This window comes from Aptenodytes forsteri, unplaced genomic scaffold (assembly GCF_000699145.1).
Source record: "Aptenodytes forsteri isolate BGI_AS27 unplaced genomic scaffold, ASM69914v1 Scaffold13, whole genome shotgun sequence".
NCBI classification, from domain to species: Eukaryota; Metazoa; Chordata; class Aves; order Sphenisciformes; family Spheniscidae; genus Aptenodytes; species Aptenodytes forsteri.
In genome coordinates, this window is record NW_008794543.1 from 2,742,626 (window position 1) to 2,770,155 (window position 27,530).

A 27,530-nucleotide genomic window follows, 5' to 3' on the forward strand; every position below is an offset into this window, starting at 1 on the left:
GAGTGAGCGAGCAGCTGTGTGGTACTCAGTTGCCAACTGAGGTTAAACCACAACAAAGGGCAAGAAAGAGGACCCAGGAAACTACAGGCTGGTCAGCCTCACCTCAATCCCTGGGAAGGTGAGGGAGTAACTAATCCTGGAAATCATTTCCAAGCACATGGAGAGCAAGAAAATCATCAGGAGAGGAGTTTTCAGCATGAGTTCACCAAGGGGAAGTCATGCTTGACCAACCTTGACCAACTTCTATGATGAAATGACTGGTTTGGTAGATGAGGGGAGAGCAGTGGATATTGTCTTCAGTAAAGCTTTCGACAACGTCTCCCATAAGATCCTCACAGACAAGCTGTTGAAGTATTGGCCAGATGAGCAGATAGTGAGGTGGACTGAAAACTGCTTGGAAGGCTGGGCCCAGAGGTTGGTGATTAGTGGTACAAAGTCTAGCTGGAGGCCAGTAACTAGCGGTGTACCCCAGGGGTCAATAGTGGTTCTGATCCTGTTTAACATCTTCATTAATGATCTGGATGGGGAAAAGTGTACCTTCAGCAGGTTTGTTGATGACACCAAACTGGGAGGAGTGGCTGATATGCCAGAGGGTCATGCTGCCATCCAGAGGGACCTAGACAGGCTGGTGAAATGGGCTGACAGGAACCTCATGAAGTTCAACAGGGAGATGTGCAAAGTCCTGCACCCGGGGAAGAACAACCCCATGCACCAGTGTGTGCTGGGGGCCATCCAGCTGGGAAGCAGCTCTGCAGAAAAGGACTTGAAGGTGCTGGTAGACACCAAGTTGAACAGGAGGCAGCAATGTGCCCTTGTGGCAAAGAAGGCTAATGGTATCCTGGGCTGCATTAGAAGGAGTGTTGCCAGCAAATCAAGGTGGGAGATCCTTCCCCTCTACTCAGCACTGATGAGGCCACACCTGGAGTCCTATGTCCAGTTCTGGGCTCTCCACTACAAGAGAGACCAACCTAGTGGCCTTCTATGATGGAGTGACTACATCAGTGGACATGGGAAGAGCTACTGATGTATTCTATCTGGACTTCTGTAAGGCATCTGCTGTATGCTGGCAACCAAAGGATTTTAATATTTTTTCTTTTAACCAGAGCAAGTAATCAACTGCATGTCCCCTAAGAATGAATAGGTAAGGCTGTATGCCATAGACTGAAATTTTCTGGTCAGCAGTACAAGTGTGCTTAGATTTTTCCTGAACTTTGTATTTAGTAATGGCGCAATTGTTATAATTAGAATTAACATTTTCAGAAGCCAGATGGAATACAGAAGTCATTATTATTATGTGTTAAAACACCCATAAAAATATACCTGAGAATTCATGACATCATTGCGATAATCTCGTGTGAAGACTCCACACACTACCAATCCATCTGGAAGTTTCTTGGTGAATCGATTGTATATAGTTCCCACCACTTGGTTTACAAGGGCCTTAAATAAAGCAGGTCATTAACAAAACTAGACAGTGTATGTTTAAAGGCATATGATATTCTGAGACAGATAAAAGTATTCAATTTTGGCACCAATAATGATGTACTAGATTATAATGTACTATGTAATGTACTATTAAGTCTAGACTGTCAACAATGTTAACTTTAAAAAGGTACAGTACTTGACTTGCAATTACACTCAAATGCTTTCAAAGAAATTGTGTTGTATAAAGTGAGTTATACATTATTAATTCTGTATTTTAATTATTTTCAAAGCAGTTAAAAATAATCACATTCTATTGCATCTACAAGCACTTTAATGATCTCAAAGTCCTGGGGCTGCAGGTATAAAATACATTTCTGCACCCAGACTGATATTCAAATGAAAAGATGATTTTCATGCCCAACCTGAGTAAAACCACAAAAAAATTTATTTTACTTATAGAAAACAATCCATAGAGATTGTTATTTAATAACAGCACATGTAATTCAATATCAAAAAATCATATTACTGAACATTAAAATAATTTTTGGAAGAAATCAAAATATTGCACCTCAGCACTTAAGTCAGTTTTTAACTATTAGGATATAGCTCTCATTAAAAAGTATCCCACTTCCTAAAGTTTCATAAATTTTCTCTTGAAGCATCTAATGGTGAACTCAATTAGAAAAAGATGACTTGCTTAGTCATTGTTCTGTTCTAATATTACTTTCATCATGTTGGTAGGCTTTTGGTACGCTCACCATTTACTTAACATGCTACTTATAGCACTTTTGTATATATTAGTGTTTCTGACCTTAAATTAGCTATACAGACAAAAACTCTACATGAGCTTAAATATTTTGAAGATTTTTTTGTAAACATGCTGTTTCTAATAAATGTAAATGTAAAACAGAATGTTTACATTTAAAACAGATTCCATTTCTAATTAAAAAAATATATACCAACTAAATTTGTGTAACAAGTTACCCCAAACGGTTTCAGAATCATACTGAGAAATACCATAGTCATACATACAGAACATGTAGTAGGATGCAGCCTTACCTTTGTAGGAGCAACATACACAACTACTCCATCGTTGCTCGTTTTCAGAACTTTTTCCATGCAATAGTATGATGCATATGTTTTTCCTGATGAAGTGGGAGCGACAATCACCGCAGACTCGTTATTATCTACAGCATCAAGAAGTTCTCGCTAAGAGAAAAGCAGTTACTTATGTCAAACTGTCTTGTTATGAAGTTCTTATTGTGTAAACTAGCTCCTTCTGTGAAAACATCTCTTATTTTTGCATGTAAACTTTATATACAGATTTTAGATGACAGAAAGTTAGAGTTAACCTAGTCGTTTTATGACTGTATTCTTTTCTCTTAAACTATTAGTGGAAAAAAATGGAAATACAAATCATAACTTGTCAATTTCAATTATTTGGTCTGAGATACTGATACCAGAACATTCTTAGTCCAAACATGGACATTTTCAAATTAAAAAATAAAACCAGTTAACTCAGCAGTGTATAATTTAGTTCCAAAAACTTCATTGTTTTATACAAGGCAGTATTTTTTTCTTACATTATAATAGTTACATCAGTACTGTCCAAATATCTCTTCTGCCCCCAGCATATAGTGTTTATTAATCTGTTTTCTTCCCTATTATTGTCTTCCTCCATGCTCTCTCACCTTACATAGGTCTGTGAAACGATGGGGGAAGGGGTACAGAAGAGGAAACAGAAATAGTACTAACACTATCTTTCTCTATCAGCACATATGCCAAGTTCCAAGTTGCTTTTCAAGCTAGTGACTGTTTTGCAGATATGGGCATGCAAAGCAGCAAATTCAGCTGGCCTCCCCAGTCCAATAATAAAAAAAATCCGAGTCAGACTTACTCTGCTTTAGACAGAAAAGTTATTTCTCAACTCATACTACGGCTAATTCTTTAGGGACAAATGAGCAGAGGATGAACAGTCAGAGATTATCCAAATAGGGCATTACCAGCCTCAAATATGGTAATAAACAGTGAAATCCCATGGATTCGGCATTTCTTATGTTGAATTCCTTGAGGCAAGCTCTCTGTAGACAAGCTCTCAGTGTAGAAAGAACATGGAATACAGTCCAAAATGATCTACTGAATTTGTTAAACTTGTTAAAAAATTAAATTTGTTAAACAACACTATTTTTGACAAGTAGTATAATAATGTGTATTTTTAAATGGAAAAAAAGGGAAAAAAAATCAAAGATCATTTCCATTAACTTTATGCAAAAAGTTTGTGTCTCATTACCTGCCATGTGTCTGGTATGAAATGTTGCACCCGGGGATCTGGATCATTTCTCTCTTCTCTGAGCAAGTAATAATCCATGTATTGTAGCTGAAAGCGAGCTGGACCCACTTCAATAGCATAGTTGCTTATATTCCGATCATTACTTTTTCCTGTCTATAAGGTCAAATTAAAATTCAAGTTGGTTTGAAAGCTAGCCAGAGATTAAGAAAATGGCACATCTTTTGCTCTGTGGAACTCTGCAGGCTTTGCAAAACATATGAAAGTGCAGGTGATTTTTAAATTATTTCTTGCAGAAATCTATACCATATAGCCTTATGTCAGGGTTACGCTTGTATCTCTTCAAAGGAGACTATGTTCTAAAAGTAGTATGTCTTCCATAGCTGGTGTTGGTGTTGGTGGTGTTTTTGTTGTCGGAAGAGCTAAGAAAACTGGCTAGCAGGCAATGCTCAGCCTCTTTAAGCTATTGCCTGCCAGAGCCTTCTCATCCTATATTTATGTCTCTTTTCTTCAGCCTGCCCTGACCCCTGGTGCAATGAATCACAGTTGCAAAAGGAAATTCAATATAAAGACTGAGTGTGATCCCAAATTTTGTAAAGCACTGTATTTTTAAACAATGCCTGTATACCCTAAGACATACCAAATCTAATGTTCATGGACATGTCTGGTTACAACATCTGAACCTAAAAGCTGTATAGAAAAGCGTTACATGTTTCAACATACACCAGAAGATCAGAAAATCACATAATAATTTAGGTTGTCAGGGATGTCTGGATGCCAATTAATCCAACTCACTGCTAGAAGCAGGTGCAATTAGATCAGGTCACTCAGGGTTGTGTTCAGCCAAGTTTTTACTATCTATCTCCAGGGATGGAGATGTCACAACTTCTTCAATTTCTTGAAATAAATATTTTCAGTTATTCCTGAAAATTTCAGTTATTCCTAAAATTCCCCCAACTTTGCAAAAGTAATAATTAGAAACAAGCAGCTGCAAAAGCAAAAGTAGGTCCAAAATGCACTGACTGATCTAGAGCCCTTCTGAGCCAGACATTAAACTTGCCAACATATCCCTTCTATCACCACAAACCTTTACAACAGACCTTTTGAGATCCTCGGATCCTACAATTCTACTTCCTGAAATGTAGTATACTTTATTTTGGGCACCAAACACCCTTACAATAACTACATAGCCAAAAGCAAACAATTATCGTACACCAGTTGAATTCACATAGAAAAAGAGACAAATAATTCCCACTCTTCAAGGGAAGAAAATTTCTTACAAAACAATCACTTCCTCCCTCACCTCTTAGTCCTGATCCTTAAGGATGATAAACACTTTCCAGAAATAAGCTTCCAAAAATTCCTAATTCTACTGTGCCTGAAAAATGAGACACTGAAGTGATTGATACTGGTTTTAACAGTTCACTGTAATCTTCCTTCCTTTTTCTGTTGACTCCATATTCTGCAGTCTGTGAGTTATATCCTCCCTTTTCCGCCTGAGAGCCACTTTAGCATCCCCCCTCCCTAATAACATCCCACCTACACACTGCTCTTAACATTAAATCAGCCAGTGGGCAGATTGCTAACATGCAGAAAAGCATAAGGTCAATCCTTAGAGAAATTACTTCAGAGCCAAATTCAGTGTAGCTACTGGTGGTCTCAGCTGTGCTAGCAAGGACAAGCAATTCAGTATCTGAAACTGTTTCCTTCAGAGGTGATCAGTAATACCATAACAACAAACAGAATAGTTTTCATCCACCTCTGCAGTCTCAAAGATTTCCTTTTCTAAAGTAGCACATTTGGGCCTGTTAGAGAGCAGGTGCTTATCACTTAGCTTTTAACAGTTATTTTTAACATGCAGAGTTCAGCTGATGTGATGAATTGAGCAGCAGGTACCTCCCAGAGATGTCTAAGGCCTCAGGCAGACATAACTAGAGCAAATTTTTCTTGATGCATGTTTCAAAGAGTATCTTTGCAGCCATATAACATTCTATTTACTAAAGGGAAGTGGCCTATTGTGCCAGCTAGCCCTCACATCAAGCAGAGAAATGTATCCATGGAACTAAAGAAGATTAATATCTGAAGCAAGAATAGACAGTTGCAAATCGTATGGCACAATACAAAATAAAATAAGCTCAATATAGGTCTTCTACACACCATTCAATGCCTAAGAAAACACTGTTGATATTCAGCTACAGATCTAGTTACAGTAGAATCATTACAGTCTATAAAGTTACCTGGCCAGATAGAGAGCATGCCAAATTCTCAAATCCAAGAAGCCTTAGATATCTGGTCAGCTTTTGTAGATGTGGTTTCTCCAGATCTTGATATTTTTCAAGGAGGATATGAAGAATCCTCATGACTTGAACAGCTTTGCTTAAATCTTTAGATTTGTTACCTTTAAAAAAAAAGCCTACAGTTATTTGAGAGCCAATTGTATCATTGGGAGTCTTCTGATACTTGGTATTTTTAGAACAGACCTTATCCATCCAACCACATTTATGACAATTTAAAAATGAATTTTATTTAAAGGCAACTAGACAAAGACAACCCACACTTCTGTGACCTCTACAAGCAGTGCCACTGAAGACCAAGCACCCAAATAATTCTGCTTCTGCACGCTCAGCTATAAAAGGGAGTCATACGTCTGACATCTACACAATAACTGAGCTCCCCCATTTCACCTTCCTGACCCACACATTTGTTACTCAATCTTATTAGCAACATATTTCACTCCAATGTTTACAATTCTCCTCAACACATTTAGAGCAGTGTGTGTTTGGACCCTCTTCACTAAGGGTATGGACTGAACAAGTTAATTCTGGTGAAATAGGAGGCCACTAACCATAGTAGCACAGATTTCTGTGCAAATCGTCATCATTCAGACTGTGAGCTAACTACCTCAGCTAATTAAACAATCCACTGCAATATAGATACATTTTAGTGTGCATCATACATAATCATTAAAAATATATACAATAAAATAAATTTTTTATGTATGCAATGTTTACAAAGCAAACCAGGAAAACAGCTACAATCTAATTTCATATATTCAGCTACAGATCTAGTTACAGTAGAATCATTACAGTCTATAAAGTTACCTGGCCAGATAGAGAGCATGCCAAATTCTCAAATCCAAGAAGCCTTAGATATCTGGTCAGCTTTTGTAGATGTGGTTTCTCCAAGAGATCTTGATATTTTTCAAGGAGGATATGAATTCTCCTCATGACTTGAACAGCTTTGCTTAAATCTTTAGATTTGTTACCTTTAAAAAAAAAGCCTACAGTTATTTGAGAGCCAATTGTATCATTGGGAGTCTTCTGATACTTGGTATTTTTAGAACAGACCTTATCCATCCAACCACATTTATGACAATTTAAAAATGAATTTTATTTAAAGGCAACTAGACAAAGACAACCCACACTTCTGTGACCTCTACAAGCAGTGCCACTGAAGACCAAGCACCCAAATAATTCTGCTTCTGCACGCTCAGCTATAAAAGGGAGTCATACGTCTGACATCTACACAATAACTGAGCTCCCCCATTTCACCTTCCTGACCCACACATTTGTTACTCAATCTTATTAGCAACATATTTCACTCCAATGTTTACAATTCTCCTCAACACATTTAGAGCAGTGTGTGTTTGGACCCTCTTCACTAAGGGTATGGACTGAACAAGTTAATTCTGGTGAAATAGGAGGCCACTAACCATAGTAGCACAGATTTCTGTGCAAATCGTCATCATTCAGACTGTGAGCTAACTACCTCAGCTAATTAAACAATCCACTGCAATATAGATACATTTTAGTGTGCATCATACATAATCATTAAAAATATATACAATAAAATAAATTTTTTATGTATGCAATGTTTACAAAGCAAACCAGGAAAACAGCTACAATCTAATTTCATTGGCTACTTTATGGCTGACTCAAAGGATCTTGAAATTGCAAAAGGGGACCAGAGGCTGTTAATACTTAAAAACCCCTTTCGTGCTCCTGAAACAGGGCGGTATTTACACATCTTTATTCCAGCTGAGAATGTGCAAAGTCATTCACTCTCTTGGTTACGTGGACGTTGAATACAGAACATGAATTTGGCTATCATACCTTCCTCTCTGCAGTGTTCCTTCCACGCTTCTAAACAGGCAGACAGTCCTGTCATTTCTACGCTGAACTTCACAGATTTACTTTTAAGGGTCTTGAGAAACTTCTCCAATTTATTTATTCCAACAGTCAGATTTGCTTTTATTTCCTTTTCAGTTGGTACACACAAGGTTTTCCATTGCTCCTGTTCTTTCTTTTCTTCTTTAGTTTTTAGTCGCCTGTTGTTTTCCTCTGCAATTGTTTCCGCTTTACTTTTCTATCCAATAAAATGAAGATATTTAGAACTAACCATCACTGTGTGCAAGCATAATCTAAAAAAAGTTAATCCATAAACTCAATCACAGCAGGTGCATTATAGGTTTCAATTTATCTGTGTGATGCATTGTGCTTTGGGAATTGTTTAAAATAGTACTTCATTTTGAAGGAGGTATAATTTCTGAATCCCAATATATGTTGCTCGAAGGAGCTTCCCTAAGCTTCATTTTAAGTCAGTATAAAGCTTCACAAGTAGTATAAAAAAGCCCAAATGTGGAAAAATAAAATAGCAGATGTCTGAAAGTTAAATTTCAAGCTTTTATTTTATACATGGGTAATACAAAAAAAAAAAGTTAACATAGTTGTTTTATATACAGACTTTTACAGGTAATTCAACAGGCCATAATCTGTAATCCATAGTACAGTCTATTATGAAATATTACTCAAATTACTATCACGCAGTATTGTTCATGAGTATGCAAGTACATACCCTGTGATGTCTGACAATGTTCACATTGTTAGAATTAATTGCAATATCTACAGGATCTTTCAGAGAGAATGTTTCTAAATAGTGCAGGGAAATAAATAACTGAATAATGTTTTTTCCAGTATTTCTCTATAGTTTCTTAAAGTAAAATTAAATTCATGAACTCCAGTTTCCTTCACTCCAAATTATAATACTGGCCATGAGCCAAAACCTATCAGCCTTTACAGAGTTCATATTTATTATTTTTTTTATTTACTTGTGCCTGTTAAAATATAATCACTCATGAGTATTCCTAACTAGGAACAAAAATACTTTTGCCAATTAGCTAATTAAATTTGAAGTACAAAGGCAATTTGAATTTCTTCAACTGAGAAATACTAGTGCATGCAGAATATAAAACTTTAGCTGCGGGACTCATATAGTAGAAATCCTTCCTGGATAACAGAAAAAAGATTTGGAAAGAGCAACTTGAATATACTCACATGCTTTTTTTGTGTCTTTTTGACAGCAGCATTAGCATTCCCTGACACATCCTCTTGATATACAATAAGTTTTGAAGTGCTGTCTTCCAAAGTGCTTCCATAAAAATGATAAAAAGTCTACAACTTTTGTATCTGTCTTCTTTCTTGTGGATCTTTGGATTTTGCTGCAAACAAATATAATTGATTAAAAAACACTCTGATAGAATTCCAGCCTAATCTATTTCCAGGAAAAGATACCTGGGTAATGGATAAATTTCTTAAAAATTCCTCATTGACCTAAAGGCAAAAATCACATTTTGAAAGAGGTTGGCTACTAAGACTCACTGAAATCCAACAGTACTTCGAATTATCTGAGAGATAAGCAATAGACTCAAATTCAAAATACTTTAGGCACACATTAAAAATATTGGAAAACTTAACAAGCAGGATGCCTGGAAAGAAATTATAACTTTCTGAATAAAATGCCTAGGCTTCTCACACAGTCCATGAAAATAGGAAGGTGTCTTCCAAAGGCATTTCAGATGATCAGAAAGAGACCTCTTCCCCATGAAAACAAGACTCCGTCATCAGAACATAACTAAATAAAGCTGCTGGAAGAACACTTATGCTAGCCAATGGAAGATACTGAACTGAACACATGGATACTTCCACGCTCAAGCCTAGGTATTTCTCTCTGCCCTAAAATCAAAACGATGAGTCAGTTTCTGAGTGTGAAGACCCATCTCAGAAGATCTTTCTGATTTTCACAAGAAAGACTGAGATGACACATGCCAGCATTCAGAGTATTCATGCAAGGCACGGGAGAGAGAGGGCCTTCACTTCAGCTGGAGTGGACATAAACCTTCAACTCCAACATTATGGAAGGTGCTCTAGCTACTATTCTATAGGTTACGCTCTCCGTTGAAATCACAGTGCACAGAAGAATGCAAAAAATCATCCAGTCGGAAAGATGAGCAGATGGAACCCTAGTTTCATAGGTCAAGTGGTGCAAATACCCTCTCAGGAAAAAACATTTCTAAGTCACTGAATGAAAACCATAAGCAACCCTGGAAGTACCAACAGTAATCCATGACTCCTCAACTCCTGGTAGGTTTTTCACAGTTTAATTCACTGTATGATGCAATAGATGATGGGAACATCTTTGAGAGAAAGTTTTGTGTACTTGCTGGTAGATACAGTATCGTATACTTCATTACATGTAAATATGCAAATCTAATACCAAAACTAAGTCCATGGTTTGTTTCCTTAGTATCTAAAACTGGAAAAAACTTACAGGAAGCTATAATGCATAACATCAAGAATTATGATACAAACAACTTTTGTTTACTTCTGTGCTGGTTTTAGTGGGATAGAGTTAAATTTCTACGTAGTAGCTAGTATGGGGCTATGTTTTGGATTTGTGGTGGAAACAGTGTTGGTAACACAGGGATGTTTTTGTTATTGCTGAGCAGTGCTTACACAGAGTCAAAGCCTTGTCTGCTTCTCACCCCACCCCACCAGCGAGTAGGCTGGGGGTGCACAAGAAGTTGGGAGGGGACACAGCTGGGACAGCTGACCCCAGCTGACCAAAGGGATATTCCATACCGTGTGACGTCATGCTCAGCATATAAAGCTGGGGGGAGAGGAATGAAGGGGGGGACGTTCGGAGTGATGGCGTTTGTCTTCCCAAGTAACCGTTATATGTGATGGAAACCTGCTTTCCTGGAGATGGCTGAACACCTGCCTGCCCATGGGAAGGAGTGAATGAATTCCTTGTTTTGCTTTGCTTGTGTATGCAGCTTTTGCTTTACCTATTAAACTGTCTTTATCAACCGACAAGTTTTCTCACTTTCACCCTTCTGATTCTCTCCCCCATCCCACCGGGGTGGGGGGGAGTGAGCGAGTGGCTGCGTGGTGCTTAGCTGCCGGCTGGGGTTAAACCACAGCAACTTCTTTTACTTCTTATTTTAATTCTGTTCTCAAAAGATAAGTATGGATGTGCTTACCAAGCATTATCCAAACTATATATTTAAACATTAAACTGCACATGTACACACAGTTTGCTTATACAAATCTGTGAAGCATTTCGCAAGCAAAAGGGAATGTATCATGAACATCTGACCACAAGTGCTCATTCTGTTATACTCGTTAGACCTATTTAAGATAATACACAATGCATACACATAATGCACAGGCACATCGGTTTAAGTATAATTTAGCTATTGCAGTAGCTCTAGTTTGGCAAGTATTTATACAGCTGCAAATATTTTCTGAAATAAGAAGTCATTCTTCAAAACCATGATAAACTTACAATACTGTTCTAGTCAACACAGACACATGGGCTTTGTGTTAGTCTTTCTTACCATCAGCATTGCACCGTACTCGCTCATATTCCTCAGTCAAAGGTCTGCCAGAATGCCAGTGATGAAGCTCATCAAATTCCTTGTGTTTAATAAGTGAAGTAACTGCAGGATCATTGCTGAAATATACAAACATTAAACGGAGCAGAAATTGTGTTTTTCAGCATCTCTAATGAAACATTCAAAACATTCAAAAAACTGGGTATTTATCAAAACACAATTTTACTGTGGCAGAAAACCAACACAGGGTTTAATTCTACTCCAAATATAGTGTGTCAAGATAGCCTCAGTTTTTCAGAAAGAATTACTAATAAACAAAGTAAAACACCATTTTTTCACTTATTTTCATACAGATTAATCACAGAATGCAATGTAACTACGTAACTTGCAGACTGGCTAGAAAATACTCATTGCGCAGCACAGAACCCACTTCCACAAGTAGCAGAGCAAACGTAAAGGATAATCTCTTCTTACTTTTTTCCCAGTGTTTTTACTTCATGTTTTTCTCCTGAAATCAATCTGAGCTTTGTAATTTAGGATAAGGCCTTTCAAATACAAATTGTACTTTTAGAAAAACTGTTCCAGAATGTGGTAAAAGAATCAAAGACTATAATGCAAACAAATAACAGCATAAGAAAATATGGATATATTGACTCTTATCCATTCTTGTTCCGAACTTTCTGTTAATATTTACACCAGTACATGTAAATGTGAAATTTTACCCAGTCATAGCAAAAGCAGTTCTACATTTGTACAAATTGAGCATAATATGGATGTAAAGTGCAGGGGAGTAGAAAATAAACCCATATAATGTTATTTCATTAGAATAAAACTCATTTATGTACCTTTCTAAAACAGGTAGGTCTTTCAAAACATCTCCAGCATAATCTTCAACAAGATCAGATTTCACTGAGATTAGTCCAATGTTAGGAATTTCTTCTTCATAGACTTTACAGTGTAAAAAATAATTAATAGTTTAAATAAGAATGTATCTAATTGCATATGATACTTGAAAATTCTGTCAAGTTACATTATAAATGAAATTATAAATTAAATTCTATAAAGAAAAATTTGCTACAAGTAAGCAACAGTTCACTAGTTCCCCTTTTCCTGTTTCTTCTCAAGCATGGGAAGAAGAATGAAGCAGACATCATTATTGCTTTCAAGTAGATATTCTCATAATCCATTTCAGACACCGACACTAATTTTTTGAATGTTACAACCCATCCCATCTCACAGGCATCTGCTTTCCTGCACTGATTCAATAAAGACCACAGTCCCCTAAATATGCACTTTCAACTGCACTTACGTTAGATGACTAAAGATGACATGTAGCATTGTGCATCCTTCCCACATTTGAAGTCTAGCCACAACTTCAGTCTTCAAGGTCTCCAAAGGAGATACAGAAATAGGCAACACAAATGCTGTGCCAGAAGATGCCTTAATATCCCACAGATAACAAAGAAACTGTCTTTTTTCTGCCCACTAGAGCCCACTTTGCCCACTTGACATCTTTGAAACCAGATGAAAGACACTCACAAACTTAAGTAGAATTATATTCCAGCTTTTACTGAATTTCTTACTGTCTCTTCTAAAGATTTATACAATTTGACAGCTTTAAAACAAACATTTGAAGGTTGTCACAAAACTGGTTCTTCTTTGCCTGGTATCTCTGTCAGATATCAGGCAAAAATCTCTACCTACTCCTTTCAGATATTCAGAACAGGTCTTGTAAGTGAGGGAAGAAAACAATCTCTGAACCAGTTATGCAGCTCCCCAGTTATGGGCTACTAAACAGGATGATGGTGTAATTTAAGACACTTATGGGCAAGTCACATTTCTACAACCTTCAAGGATTGCAATGTGAGCTACAGTGATGGCTGGACTCTCTACCATTAGGGCAACAATTCTACATTTTACGTAGTCTGCTGCTCCCATGCCCAATACCTGCCCAACCCTATGTCAACATGTACAAAGATGTTCTTCAGAGACAGTCTTCCTGCACCATAATCGTTACTTTAATTATGAGTAATTATGTTTTTTACTATTATTTGTATTACACTAATCATAATGTTTTTTACAATACATACAATAGATTTGGGCTAGCAATCATGGAACTAAACACGATTCCTACTGAAGTCAGTAACAATACTTGTGCCGCCTACAGTGGAGACAGAATTTCACCCATAAGGTCTGGCCAGACTTATTTTGGCATCAGCTGCAAGTTTTGCTAGTGGGTTGAAAGGAAGGAGGAGAGGATCCATAAAGCATGGATTAGATTTGTGATCAGGATAAAATCAGATCACTACTTCTAGAACTTTTAGTGACAGTAATGAAGATCATGCTTCTAACTCTCTAATTTGTGGAGTTGTCAGTACCTCTAAATAATGTCTGTTCCTGTTCAAGAAATAGTTGGGAGGTCTTTCGTATTGGGAAAGCATCTCCAAAACTGTATTTCACAGCCAATTTCGTTACAGTGTCCCATAAACATTGGTATTCATTCTCCATTTCTTTCCCCAATTCCTTTTTGAACTCTAATCCTGCACAGGGAGGGAAGAAAGAAGGAAAAAAAAAAGACCTTTAAAATTAAAAGTTTCCTCAAACAGAACCTACCTTTTCACCTATGCAGCATCAGTCACAAAGACTCCAGTCCTATCCAAGGTCTTTGGTCATTAGAACAAATTAGGATAGAATGTTGTACATTCACAGTTTTTAATAGCCCAGGGTATAACTAACTAAATGTACTGAGAAGATGTATGTTGGAAAGAACACCAGATTTAGACTGTCTGTGGAAGTCTGCAAGCTCCACAGCTAACGAAGAGTTTCTCTCACCTTCACCTCCTTCAGGGTAGGATCTTGAATTGAGAATTTTCTTTTTAGTGCCCAATAACATGTATCATTATAAAAACAAATGTTTCATATTCCTAATTTATATTTCCGTTAAAAATTCCTTTACACTTGCTTTACTGAGGTACATACAGGAATATCTTGTGACTAGATTAATAAAGAAAGTGTTGTGTCTGTCTATCAGACAGACAGACTCATGACAGAGGATTTCAGATAAACAGAATTACTCTGAAAGGACATTTGCTACAAATCTTTTTCCATACTTTCTTGCTCTGTCAGCTTTTGTAACTTTTTTGTGAATCTTAACACATCTGATGATGTTCTTAAAGCTCCAGCTCCCAAATTCATGTATTTATAAGACAGTATATGATGATTTTGTCTGAATCAACCTCATCTGAAATTAAAAATATTATCCAATGTCACAGTGACATTAGGGATCGAACCTAGTTTCCATTCTGACTGCGTTGCACTAAGACAAAATGAAATGGATAGAAAACTGGCTAAAAACCAAACAGTTGAGCGTACCCAATAACAGTGACACAGAGCTCTTACTACCTATGCTATATCACTCTTCCTTTGCATAAGTACAGGTGGCACATCGAAGATATGACATGGTAAAGTATTCTGAATGAGTACTGGTGAAAGACACTTTCACATGTGATTTTCTAGACTTGGCTATAGAAAAAAGTTTCCCTATTATTCCATAAAATATATCCATTATTATATGGGTAATTAGAAAATTGTGCTCATTTCTGCTTGTACAAGCAGTTTCATTCTCATTTTGCAGCTTAATAAAGTTAGACATGTAAGGAAGCAAACTGTTCAACAAAGATAAATACCTTCAGTGTATTCGACCTCATAATAATGTGCAAGATTTATGAGCAGTGAATCATCATTTAAGTCAGGCAGGTAAGTTAAATCCAATTTCCAATCATTTGTATCACTTAGCTGTGTCAAAGCAAAATGCGTACACAACTGTTGCTGTTAAAATAAAGCAAACAATTAATTCTTATGGAGCACCTTTTCATGTGGAGGGATCAAAGCATCTCCAAAGCAAGGTTAACTACCACAGATTTTATTGACGTGAAAAACAACACACTGTTATTTGACTTCTCTGTGATCAGGAAACTGCCTTCACTGTTCTCCTTCACTGTAATAACCAACTTTAAACAATAAAAAGGCCTGCAATCAAGCTTCCCATACTGGATGAGACCAAAAGGTCCATCTAGCCCAGTACCCTAACACTAACGCTGGTTAAATGGAGATGTCTACGAAGAGGTCAAGTATAGAGATATTGCCCCAAACATTCTCCTAGCCCCACTGATTTGTGGCTCACAAGATTCCTGAACCAGGTAAGGCTTGTTTCCAGCAGGTACATTATGTTCTTTGATCTCATCAGATGACTGAAGTAACATATAAAGGAAAATGAAAACTGAAATGACAATTGCACCTGATGACAGGGGAAGTAAGACAGTGCTACACATACCATTTTTATTAATGGTAAAACTTGCTTAGTCCAGCAGGATTTCATGATCCTAATCTGAGCTCTCTGTGAAAGAGGCATATGAAGGAGAAAAGCCACTGTAAGACATTGCATTCTACAGAGCTCAGCTGCTCCTTCTGGAGATAGGGGTTTACTTCTTCCCTGTTGAGAGATGACAGATAAAAAGTTGACCATGTTCTTCAGTAAAATAATTGTGTTCACCTCTTCTTAATTCAGTGGTTTGCACTTTGTTAAAGCAGCTAACAATTTTGATGTATTTAAACAATTTGTGCATTGCAATTACTTGTGGATACACTTACTTCAAAATGAACATTCTTGTAGTGCTGGTAGATGCAGATCAGTTATAATGTTAAAAAAATCTCTTTTCTGAAAAAATATGACTGTGAAAATCAAGACAAAACTTAAAAACAATTGTCAGTGTGTCTGGCTAGAAATGTTATTATTTTAAGAGGAAAAGTTAATATCTAGATATAGGCCTATGCTCTTTTCTCAACTGCACAGCAAAAAGTCTGTACAGAAATCCAGCTGTGCTAACCACTCGTAGCTATCCTGTAGTCCACTGAATATGTGTCTCATAAAATATTACTGATATATTGTGTCTGTGTTAACTTGATGAAAATATAAGGCTTGTAGTATGGTCACAAAAATGATGTCATGACCACATCTAGAAAGAAACCTTTTTTCTGAAATGTCTTGCTAACTTGAGGAAAAGTGTACTCTTCTGTAAAAGCTACTATGCCACTGAACATTAGGAAAAGAAAAATGATGAGCCCAACTACCTTCTAAGGTAAAACTTCCTATGGAAGTAATTGGTCCTAAGGTAAAACTTTCCCCAGGAATAGCTTACTGCGGTAGGGGGCACAGTGCCACCCACAGAGTAGACCATGCTCCTTTAGAAAAGCTGTGGCCACTGTAATTATCTGAACCAGACCACTTACAGACTGCAGTCACAAATGAAGCAGCTGGGCCTCTCTTCAGCTTGGGATCTAGAAGGACAGCCATCTCCCTTGTTAGCAAAATTTTTATGGTCACTGTGCTGAAAAGATATTAAAAAAATTCTTACTCTTGCTGATTGCTCTGGTTTTGCTCCCATGGAAATATTTGCATTTTCCAACATGTTGCTGTATATTTTTAATCCCACAGCACAAGCAAGAACACAGACCACACGCCGAATGTCAGATCCTTCAGGCCACAGTTGTTTCAACAGACAGACAGTCTGGCAAACCTGTAGTCATAACATTATGAATAGCACAAATGACCACTATAATAAAAATTACAAAAAAAGGACAAGTCTTATCCTTTACAGAGTTCCATCAGAGAAGGGAAAAAAAGGATATGAAAACTACAGAAGGAAAAGTGGGCACAATCATTAGTAAAAATAGTTCTTTTTTGGCATGTCCCTGAAGGCACCAACAGCCCTGACTGTCCCTGCCCAACCCCTGGGGCCTGTCCCCACCTGCCCAGGGCCCCATTTCAGCCCCTCAGGGCTGTCAGTCCCTGCCCCAGCAATGCTGCAGCAGTGCCAGTCTCCAGCTCCCCACAGCCCAGCAGGCTGACAACCCGGTCTGGCCTCAGCCCGTTCCCAGGGAGATGCCTGATGCCCAGGGTTGCAGCTGCCACCCAGCTGCCCTGCTCCTGGCTGGGGCAGTGGGACAGGCCCGGGCTACCAGGCCCTGCCCTGCCGCCTCCAGGGGAGTTCCCATGACCCGGGCCCCGAGGGAGCAGCCACCTGCCCTCACTGCACCCTGAAATTTTTCTGCTCCTGGGGTACCTAATTATTGAACTTGCCTCAGGAAAGATAATCATAATAAAACAAAATTTTAGCAGTAGCCAGGCAGCTGTGTTTCTACTGACTTTAAAATGCTTTCTAAGTAACACCATTTTTTTCTGGACTGAAAAAAATCAGCTTGCTGGACCAGTATCATTCCTACTGAAGTCCAAGGAAGCCTTGCTGCTGTTCTCTGCAGGAGCGGAAGTACAGTCACAACACTGCAGTGTAACTTAACACTCAGGAAAATGGCAGGGGTATATTAGGCACTAAAGGTATAATATATACATTAAAATACCAATTTTTTAAGGTTAAAATACTGTAAAATGAGATTAATGAATCCATCGCTTTAATCATGCAAGCACAGACCTTGCAACTGTAATCAAGATCTAAAAAAAAAAAAATTCCAAGATTGTGAAAACTTTTATAGTTAACAGAGTGTGCAAGCCTCGGCAGCTGCAACAGAGAGGTTTAGATTTTGAGATGTCTTTACAGACAAGATTGCTGCTGGCAGCAGCACCGACTCTCACCCGCTGCTGCTGAACATACCCTCCTGCACCCTACCCTCAGGAGCAAGCTGTTGCCATTGGGATGAGGCAATGGCCACAGCACACCAGGGGGTAGTAGCCGCAGCCCCCCAGGCGGCTAAGGGTGGATTTATGCCACAGATGATGTTTTCTGCTGAATGGGCTGTTCCCATCTTCTACAAGATAAAGGCAGTCACTAAGATGGAAACATCCCTTAAGTGGCATCCCACCGATCAGCTTCCAGCTGAACCATCCTACTTTAGTGAACTTTAAAGGAAGAAACAGCTTCAAGCTGCTGCGAAGAAGAGTGGGCACAGAGGAGACATTCTCAGACTCAGGGTGTCACTTCATGATAAGGAAGAGAGCCCCCAGTCCTGGCTAGGAACGAATTTCAGGTAAAGGAATGGAGGAAGACAGTCAACCTGAAGAGAAAAAAGAAAAAGGGTCAAAGAGGTCCAATTACCTCTTTTTGTATGCTTTTCAGGCTCAGCTCGAGATGTTCATAGAGACGCACGAATGGTTCTTCGTACCTGACTAGGTTTTCACAGGCATATCGCAGATCTTGTTCATACTAAGAAGTGCAGACGTCAGTTATATGCAAAAGTCAATAGATACAATGCATCAGGGACTACTAGCCACAGACAAACCATTCAGATATATAACAATCCTCAGCCTTCAAGAAACATCTATTTTAAATAAAACTCCTTTAAAAATCACATCCCTGGCCTAAATGCTAGTCGTCTGGCATATTACAAGTCATCTAAGACACATGATACTGAAGATATGGGAAAGTCTGTATTTGAGACTACTGTATCTTAAGTGAACAAGGATGTGAAATGAGACTATAGAGAACAGGGCAGGAATTTGCCACCAGTCACAATGTTTGCCTGTTAAAGATTTCAAGACCAGTAGACTAAAGATACATAAAGTGAGCCACATATCAGTGCTTTATAATTTTAATATGTAAAATATAATACTTATATTGAGATATTTTAATTAAATCTGCTAAGTAGAACTAACACCGTTACTGCAAACCAACAACAAAGTTGTGTAACTTACCTTTTGAAAAAATAATCTGTGTTTATACACACTCTGAACATGATATCCATAAACTCTAAGAATATCATACTCCTGTCCTGAAGCAAGCACAATGTTGATTTTCTTTGACAATGAATGAGCAATGAAAATAGATAAATAGTCTGTTTGGAGAGAGGTCAGTCCTATGTCAGACACGATGATGAAGTAAGGATAGCTTTTCTTCAGGAAAATCTCCCATTTGGATGATAAACAATTGGAAAATTCTGTATGAACAGCGGTGCCTGTGTTATGTCTCAGGTGTTCTATTAATGCAGTACGTAAGAAAAGAAAATGAGGATATGGAAAGTACATCTGTTCTGCATCCTGTGGAAAATAAAAACAATGAAATTATTCAGTTACATTTGTTGACACAATGAACAGTTTCCTAATCCTGATTAGAATCAAGCAGTTGGTTTTGAAGGAGTGCAGTGGTTTAAACAGCAAACAAATGTTACTTGTTCAGTACCTCAAAGAAAACAATAACGTATTTTGCTCCTTTTTCAGTGAAATCCTGCAGGAAGCATTCGATTTGGTAGAAGAAGTTTAGATACTGTGTTTCCTCATCCAAAAACATAAGTAGTAAGGAATCCCCATCTATCACAAAGAATTCAGACTCAACAAAGTCTTTTAACAGACTGACATACCTGAAAGAAAAAGAAATAGCATGTACATAACATTACTCCAAGAAAAGTTGGGGACATGAGAAAGAATAAATTTGCTTACTAATAGATTTTAAAATAAATGTTTTTGTTAATTAAATCAACTAAACATTAAATGTATAAATTAAATCAATAGCAAACCATCTTTCTTGGATCTAAGGTTAGTCCTAAACAGCTTGCAATCCTTTCCGTTATTGAATGTATTAGCAATTGTCTCCTTTAGAACTCTGGATACTTCTGTAGCATCTGAGGCTTCTGTGACTTATGTGGCACCTCTTGTCCATGTCTGCTTATGCAGAAAGTGTTATCTGTTTTATAAGAAATACCCCACAGGAGATAACCACAAAATATATTTTGAGAGCCTTCCTGCCTGAGTATCCAGCTAAAAATAGCAAGTGGGTTATCAACAACTATCATGACAATGACAACTCCCTCCCTCATCCAAGGAATGTCTATGGCAAAAAAAATACCTTAACAGCAAGAGAAATCCAATCACAATACATTCCTTCAAGAGACCAAAGAATTAAAAGACTTCTTCATGCCCTTCCCATTTCAGAAAACTATGAAAGTTGATAAAATTTACATTAATCAGTCTTAGGTCAAACGTGAAACAAATCCTCTTCACTGAAGATGACAAGTATAAACAGGCAGCACCTCAGTAGTTTTTAATACGTCCTAGGAATGAACTGTGTTCTCCAGCTCTTTAAGAATCCATGAAAGTCCAGGGACATGATGATTTACCCAGGACAGACCAAGGAGTCAGAAGAACTTTTGCAGGTCTAGATGAAGAAGAGGCAAGCCCTTCTAGTAAAGGTTCTCTGCTTTCATGTTTGTCTATTACATACTACACTGTCTATTACATATTACAGTACTAATGCATATTATGAGAACATCCATACTCTAATGGTAAGAACATGCTTGTTTTCTTCAAGGCTGCCAAACATGCCTGACACAGATCACCTTATATCCACACGTGGGAAAACCCAGCTTTCCTTTCTGGCTGGGATCAACAGCCTCAGATTTACAGGCCCAGCTTGTTATCTGATGCAATGAGTAGCCTTCCATGAACAAAAACGATGTAAACTTCTGTCTTACACTTTTAAATTGTCTGCCTTTAATTAATACTAATCTCTTTAGCATGTCAGCTCCAGAATGCAGAGAAGATACTTCACCGTCAATGTGAACAGCACTATTTTCCATATCAAGCAGGGAAAGGAATCAGAATCTGGAGATACAGAAGATCATGCACGAGAACTGATGTGCAAAAACACAGAAGGTATATATGAAAAGGAAAATTTTGTAGGAAAACTGTTTTAAATGCTGTAAAAGTAGTAGCCTTATAACATGTGAGGAAACATGCTCAAAAAAGGCAGGACTGAGAATTTGAAAAAGAATAAATAGCAATAGTTAAAATTGTAGATCAGTTCCTAAAATATGCAGACAATCCCTACTCTTTGGGCAGACCTTCTATTACATTAGGAATCTTCCTTCATGTGGCTGGAGGAAGTATGAAATCCTAAACATGCCTTACATCTCCCGGTTCTCCACAAACCTAGGTGACGAGCATATAGCTTCTTTCTCTAAGAGGTACTACACTATTAGAAACTATTTTTATTACCGTTTATTACATTTCTTTCCATGAACTCCACCGTACTTACTGAGCTCTTGATAGGGACGCCCAAATGTGTAGCCTCAACTTCTTCAGAAATTCAAGATGTTTTCTTATTTCTAAAATAACCACACACATGGTTATTGATAGAACCATATAACCATAACTCATCAATTAATTACAAAAGAACCAAAAGGTAAGACACTGCAATAGAAGCCACAGACACGAGCATAAGCTAGTAAGAGCTCCTCACCAGGGCTTTGGGAATCACATTTGTGCTGGAGAATTCTGAAATCCTTGCCTTCAGTTTGTGATGCCTGCTGTGTCACTTCTTCAGTAGTCAAGATACTATAAGCTTTACTGTAATCTGGGTCTTCGGTTTCTTTTTCTCTATCTTCCTGTTCTTTAACCATCTGTGTAACAGCTGCTTCCTCTTTGTCACTGGTCTCATCCTCCTCATCACTGCCAATTGTACTCCCACTCTCTTTATCTTCCTTTGTTGGAATGAAGCCTATTTTCTCACTGTCACTACACTCACTATCCGTATCATCATTACGAGCATTCTCATTTGCATCATTATGAACGACTTTCTTGAAATGATCTTCTGCAGAATCCATCACAGATCTTGACACTGTCATCCAAAAAAAGAAAACTCTAGGTAATCAAGAGATAATTTTCAGGAAATATGGTATGCTCTGAGGCTTCAACCATTAAATTATCTACTTCATAATCACACTGGAATAAAACTTTAAGAAAAATCAGAAAGCATTTTGTGAACATCCCTGTGAGATATTTTCATTTTAAAATCAATAAATATTTTTATGAACTATAAGTAAAACACCAGCTTTTGTCTTTCTTAAAGTTTACTAAAGAGGACCATTACATATCTGTTTTTTGCTTTGCATGAAGGGGCCCTTGGGGGAGTTAGTCATAATTTGCTATATTAGCTCTATTTACATGGCACGCTCCAAGGAATGATCCATGTTTCCTGGTTCAAGTGACTTGCACCCACACCAGTGCTAGTCCAGTCACAAGTAGGCATGCCACATTTTCATTGCATGATGGGGGTAATCATGGTTTGGTATCAAACACACTTTTTAATTCAGTTTTAGCTTTTTTCTTCTTTTTTTTCAAGGGTAGAATTCTCAAATCTTCAGTGAGCATACAGCTGTAACGGTTAGGGTAACACCCCATTTTACGAGGTCACGATGTTCAGTTCCTTTGAGCTAAAGAACAAGCAGCTTGGGATAACCCCACACACTACCTATCATATCAGCTCAGTTCTTCTGAACTTAGTTTTCTCTAGTTTCTATTCAGGTAACAGCCTCATGCAGTATTTATTGTTGCAGTATTTGCCATTGTAATATTCATATGCCTTAGATATGGTTATCCTTCATCTTCCTGAGACCATAAAAAGACTATTTCATCTTTAGATGTCATTTTTAGTCTTATAAAAATAAAGTCTTTCTTAAAAAACTAACAAAAGAAACTAAAGTGCAACCTCCATTTTTCAGATTTCACAAACTCAACTCAAAACTAAGCTGAAATTTTCTTCTTGATTTTCACCTTGCATTAAACTCCTAGCAAATGAAGTTGCAGAAAAAAGAAACAAAAATACGTTATTATCTACTTGTAAAATACTGTACACAGTGTGCTATATTAGAGTGGTGTGCTTAACATACATGAAATGTAAGTTACTTATATACATACAGCTACATAAAGTCACCTTTTGTGTACCTGCAAACTTTTGTCAAGTACCTGTACTTTTTGTCAAGGCAGCAATAAACCTGAGGCTTTTCTCCATTTTCTTATCTAAATTGAAAAAGCTATATCAAAGGCTTGAGAACACCATTCTGGGATGAATCATGTATTTTTGCATGCTGAAATTGTCGCTTACCTAGAAAATGGCCATCACCACCTCAGCAATCTCCTAAGCAAGCGTGACTTTTTGTATCTGAAAATGTGAAGTCAGCCGTTCTCAAAGAAAGCAAAACTGTATCTGTACATACTTATGTATGGACTGCTGTATTTCCTTTCCAAAAAAAAGGCTTAAATACTTTGCCACATCGGTGCTTTTCTGCAGTGCATACACTGACATCTAAGGTGCCTGAGGCTACAGTGTGGGCAGAGGCAACCAGGTGGCTTGGACACCCTGGCAGCAGCCTCGCTGCCCCACCACCCTGGAGGGTGCTCCCTTGCTGCCCGCAAAGTCCCATATGTTCCCCTGCATGCTGTCCAGCCACCTCGTCCAGCCCTAAACCAACTGCAACCCTAATGCAAACCCCAACCCCAGCTCCAGCACCATGCCTAAATCCAACCACAGCACCCCCAAACATAAGCCCAACCCTAGCCCTAACCCCAATCCCAGTCTCAGCCCCAAACCCCACCCTAAGGGCAACCCTAACCACAGTTTCTAACAAAGCCCCGGCCCCGACAGTACCTGCCGCCGCTGCCCGCTCCGCCGCCCCGCGGAGTCGGGCCCCGCCACCGCCCTTCCCACCAGCTTTCGGTTTCATTTCCCGGGCCGGCCGGGAAATTTCAGAGTCGCGTTTCAGAGCTGCCAGGAGAACTGTGTCTCTGAACACGGCACGGCAAAGTATCACCAGTATTTCCTTGCTTCCATTAGATTATGCTGTTCAGTCATGGCGGCTTCAGTTAATGGTCCAAGAGCCACTGAGCCTGCATTGCTTAAGAATATTGTTAATGCAGGTTGCATATACAGTGCAGAAAATATTAATTCCTATTTCTGCCCCTTTATTCACCACAATCTATTCTTCTACCAGCCTGCTTTCTTAAAGTAGGAATATAAAAATAAACTGAGAGATACACTTTACACAACTTTTTAGCATTTCCAGCAAATCCTTTAGCAAGAACAGTGCTGGACCCCTATCACTTAGCTTAAAATAGTGAAGCCTCGATTCACAAGGGAATCTGGGTACCCAGGTACTGTTGAAACAACATTTAGGAAACCAGAGTTTATGTATCAGATTGTCTTGGTGAGAAGCGAAAAGCCCAGCTCCTCTTTAGATCAGATACTTGTGCAAGATGCAGCACAGACCACTGGGGTTACCTACGTAAGTAGTCTCCTCAGGGATCCAGGTAGGTTTTCGACAGCCCCCCTGATGGACAGCTGACACATAACACTTGCCATGTAAGCAGATCAGAGGTCTTTTCCACATCCTGCACTTCCTTTAAGACCTGTACAAAGATTCCAGAAACTTAGGAGAACGGTATCTTTTACGGCATAGTAACACACCCACAGTGCTCCAGCATATCAGAATTGTTTTGTTTAGCTAGCCAAGATAAGCTCCTGCTCCCTACTCTCAGCACACTTTCTTTTTCTTTGGTAGGTAACAATCTGGGAAATAATTGGAACTCTTTATTTCCTTTCCTCAAATTGAATGGGAGATGATCTTTAGCCCAATGCTTCGACAGATTTTAATATAACTTTTAATTAGGTCCTGAAGGCAGACCTTTAGATTCAATTCTCCATCCCTTTGGATGATGCATTTTGGTTCAGAAAAGTGCATTTTAGGTCTGCTATTCATCTGACTAAAAGGCAGATCAGACACTTTACTTTCCTGAGGAAGCTGGTGCCACCTCCATGAAAACATATTTAAGAAAGGGCAAAAACACCACTTGAGGGGGGAGGGAAGAGTGAGAAACACTAGTGCAAACACCAAAGTCAGGTCCCCCCATGGAGGACCCTATGCTGGAGCAGATGGATATGCCCTGAAAGAACCGCAGCCTGTGGAATAGCCCACGTCGGAGCAGGTTTATTCAGAAGGACTGCAGCCCATGGAGGCGACTCACACTGGAGAAGGGGTAAAGTGTCAAGAAAAACTGTTATGTCCTGACTAACCCCCCCAACCCTCATCCCCCCTGTACTGCTCACAGGATGGGGAGGGATAGAGCAGTCAAGAATGAAGGAGTGAAGCTGACCTGAGAAAGCGGAGAGTGGCGGGAAGGTGTTGTTTAAAATTTTATTTTTTGTTTCTCACTACCAAAATCTATTTTAATTGGCAATAAATTAAATTACTTTTCCCCAAGTCGAGTCTGTTTTGCCTGTGATGGTAACTGGGAAGCAGTCTCCCTATCTTTGTGTTGACCCACAAGCTTTTCCATCCTATTTTCTCCCCCTTCCTGTTGAGGGAGGGGAGTGAGAGAAGAGCTGGGTGAGCATCTGGCAGTTGGCCAAGGTCAACCCACCACACCCTTTTAGATATTGCTACATAATGCATGAGGCAAAGAGGGAAGGGGTAGAGACAGATGCTTGAGATGAGGATCCAAGACGGCCATTCTTTCAAGACGCTCATCAGAGTGCCTAAAATCATCGAACAGTTGGCAGTAACCATCTAGTATAGAAAAACAGCTGCAAAAATGTTAACTTGAGACATCTTATGAAGGGGAAATTCAAATTGCAACTGCTCAGTAATGGTAATTGGAGACCAAGGAATGACCTGGTCCTGGCTGTGGGAAGGCCTAACTCCAGAACCAGGTTAAACAATAGAAACAGGAATGCCAGAGGTGGAACAACTCTATATAAGGGAGAACAAATTCCCTTGTTGATAAAATAAGAAATGCTACAGTATTGGTTTGTAATGATATGACTGGTGCTGGTGCAAGCGTGTATAAGGAATAGGCTCATGCCACATCTTTACAGACTCCCTGTAGAACCGCTTATGGCAGTAGGACTCTGTCCAATGCATTGTCCATTAAATCACTTTATATTTAAGCACAAATGTGTATTTAATTCGCCTCAAGGGGTATAATAAAAATTCCCCAACACTTACTTGAAGTTGTCAGGAGCCACCTATCTTAAGCTAAGCTAAGCTAAGCTAAAATAAGCTAAGCTAAACTAAGCTCTCCTTTAAAATAAACACATACATTCAAATTTTGCATAAGTTGTGCCTCAACTGGTTTTGGAATCTAGTTCTAAATTCAATACAGATGGTGGAAAGACTAGTACATGTCTGAATGGGAGAAATTTTTGACCCAAAGATTAAACTAAATATATGAACATTTCAATTTCTTTCATTAACCTTACTGTACCTACACAAAGTACAGAAAGTAGTGATAAGAAATCTGGTAATGCTTTGATTACTTTTCAAACAGTAGTAAGTGTAAAGGCCATACCATAAGGAACCCTCTGCTTGTCTGGTCTAACACCAGCCATAGAACTTTCACCACATTTCTCAGAGGTCACTTAAAGAAACACTGGAAAACGAAAGGAAAAGATTAAATGTGCACATGCTTTTATGTAGAAGAAAAAATCTTTGCTTTCTTTGCTTAGTGTTAAGACAGAGTTGTTATGAACAAGCTAAAGTTTTAAATTAGGAACTATTCAGAGTTACCCAATCGTTTTTATTAGTATTTTTACTGTGCATTTTCTCATTGAACTTTCTAAATGATGAAACTCCAGTCCTGCTCATCTTGTCAGTTTTTCCTGAAACTAATCATCATAGAGGGCTCTCCAATATCCAAATACTTCAGCTCCATTTCTTAAGATCAACTAGATTTTGATACATTTCTATTCGGTTTATAGGAATAAAGAACAAGTCTCTCCCAGACTCTAGGCATCTGCGTCTGCGCATAATGATGTACCCATTCATGTGAGATTTCTGAAGTGGGTTTGCAGCCCATTCTGCATGGACAAATTACTCTGCTTTCTAGCACAATGGTAAGCAAGGCACTAGAATAGGGTCCCAGCAGTGGTTTTGCTCTGGAACAGGGAGGTATCAAGGTGGTTTGGGGGGCTGAACAAGCATGGGAAAACAGAGGGATGAGGAGGCAAGAGGCTGATTGCATGATTCAGCTGCTGGGCAGAATGCTTGTCTAGCTGTACACATGCACCTAATGAGCACAGGCTGTCCTGTGTGCTCGCCCCCAGGGAGCGCGAGCGACCCCGAGCACGGCGAACAGGGCAGGCAAACAGGACGTGGCACGTCAGAAGGGCGTGGCACGGCAGTTTGCCCGGCAGTTCGCGCAGGCAGGGCGTGCAGGGAAGGCGAGCGGGCAAGGCGCAGCCCCCCTCCTGGCTCTAGAGGCCAACTCAACTAGTAGTCGTCGCCTTCCCAAAAGAGGACCAGCTATGGTTTCCACTCGGCTGAAAGCCATCGCCAGAAGGAATGTGGCGACCCAGACGGAGCCCTCAC

The 27,530-nt window shown here is 38.8% G+C and overlaps 1 protein-coding gene across 1 annotated transcript in view; it reads right to left on the bottom strand.

Moving 5' to 3' along the window:
- The window catches only part of LOC103893274 (probable ATP-dependent RNA helicase DDX60), a 49,185-nt gene extending 25,880 nt beyond the window's left edge, over positions 1-23,305 (bottom strand). Inside the window, 19 exon segments of the mRNA XM_019470224.1 lie at positions 1,321-1,440; positions 2,485-2,634; positions 3,716-3,857; positions 5,139-5,158; positions 6,814-6,977; positions 7,825-8,077; positions 9,046-9,209; positions 11,388-11,503; positions 12,230-12,332; positions 13,763-13,924; positions 15,071-15,212; positions 15,718-15,876; positions 16,799-16,960; positions 18,494-18,601; positions 19,090-19,431; positions 19,574-19,751; positions 21,425-21,494; positions 21,629-22,006; positions 23,273-23,305. Of these exon segments, the coding sequence (XP_019325769.1) occupies positions 1,321-1,440; positions 2,485-2,634; positions 3,716-3,857; positions 5,139-5,158; positions 6,814-6,977; positions 7,825-8,077; positions 9,046-9,209; positions 11,388-11,503; positions 12,230-12,332; positions 13,763-13,924; positions 15,071-15,212; positions 15,718-15,876; positions 16,799-16,960; positions 18,494-18,601; positions 19,090-19,431; positions 19,574-19,751; positions 21,425-21,494; positions 21,629-21,992 (2,919 nt within the window). The 5' untranslated portion in view covers positions 21,993-22,006; positions 23,273-23,305.
- Positions 23,306-27,530: the final 4,225 nt, after the last annotated feature.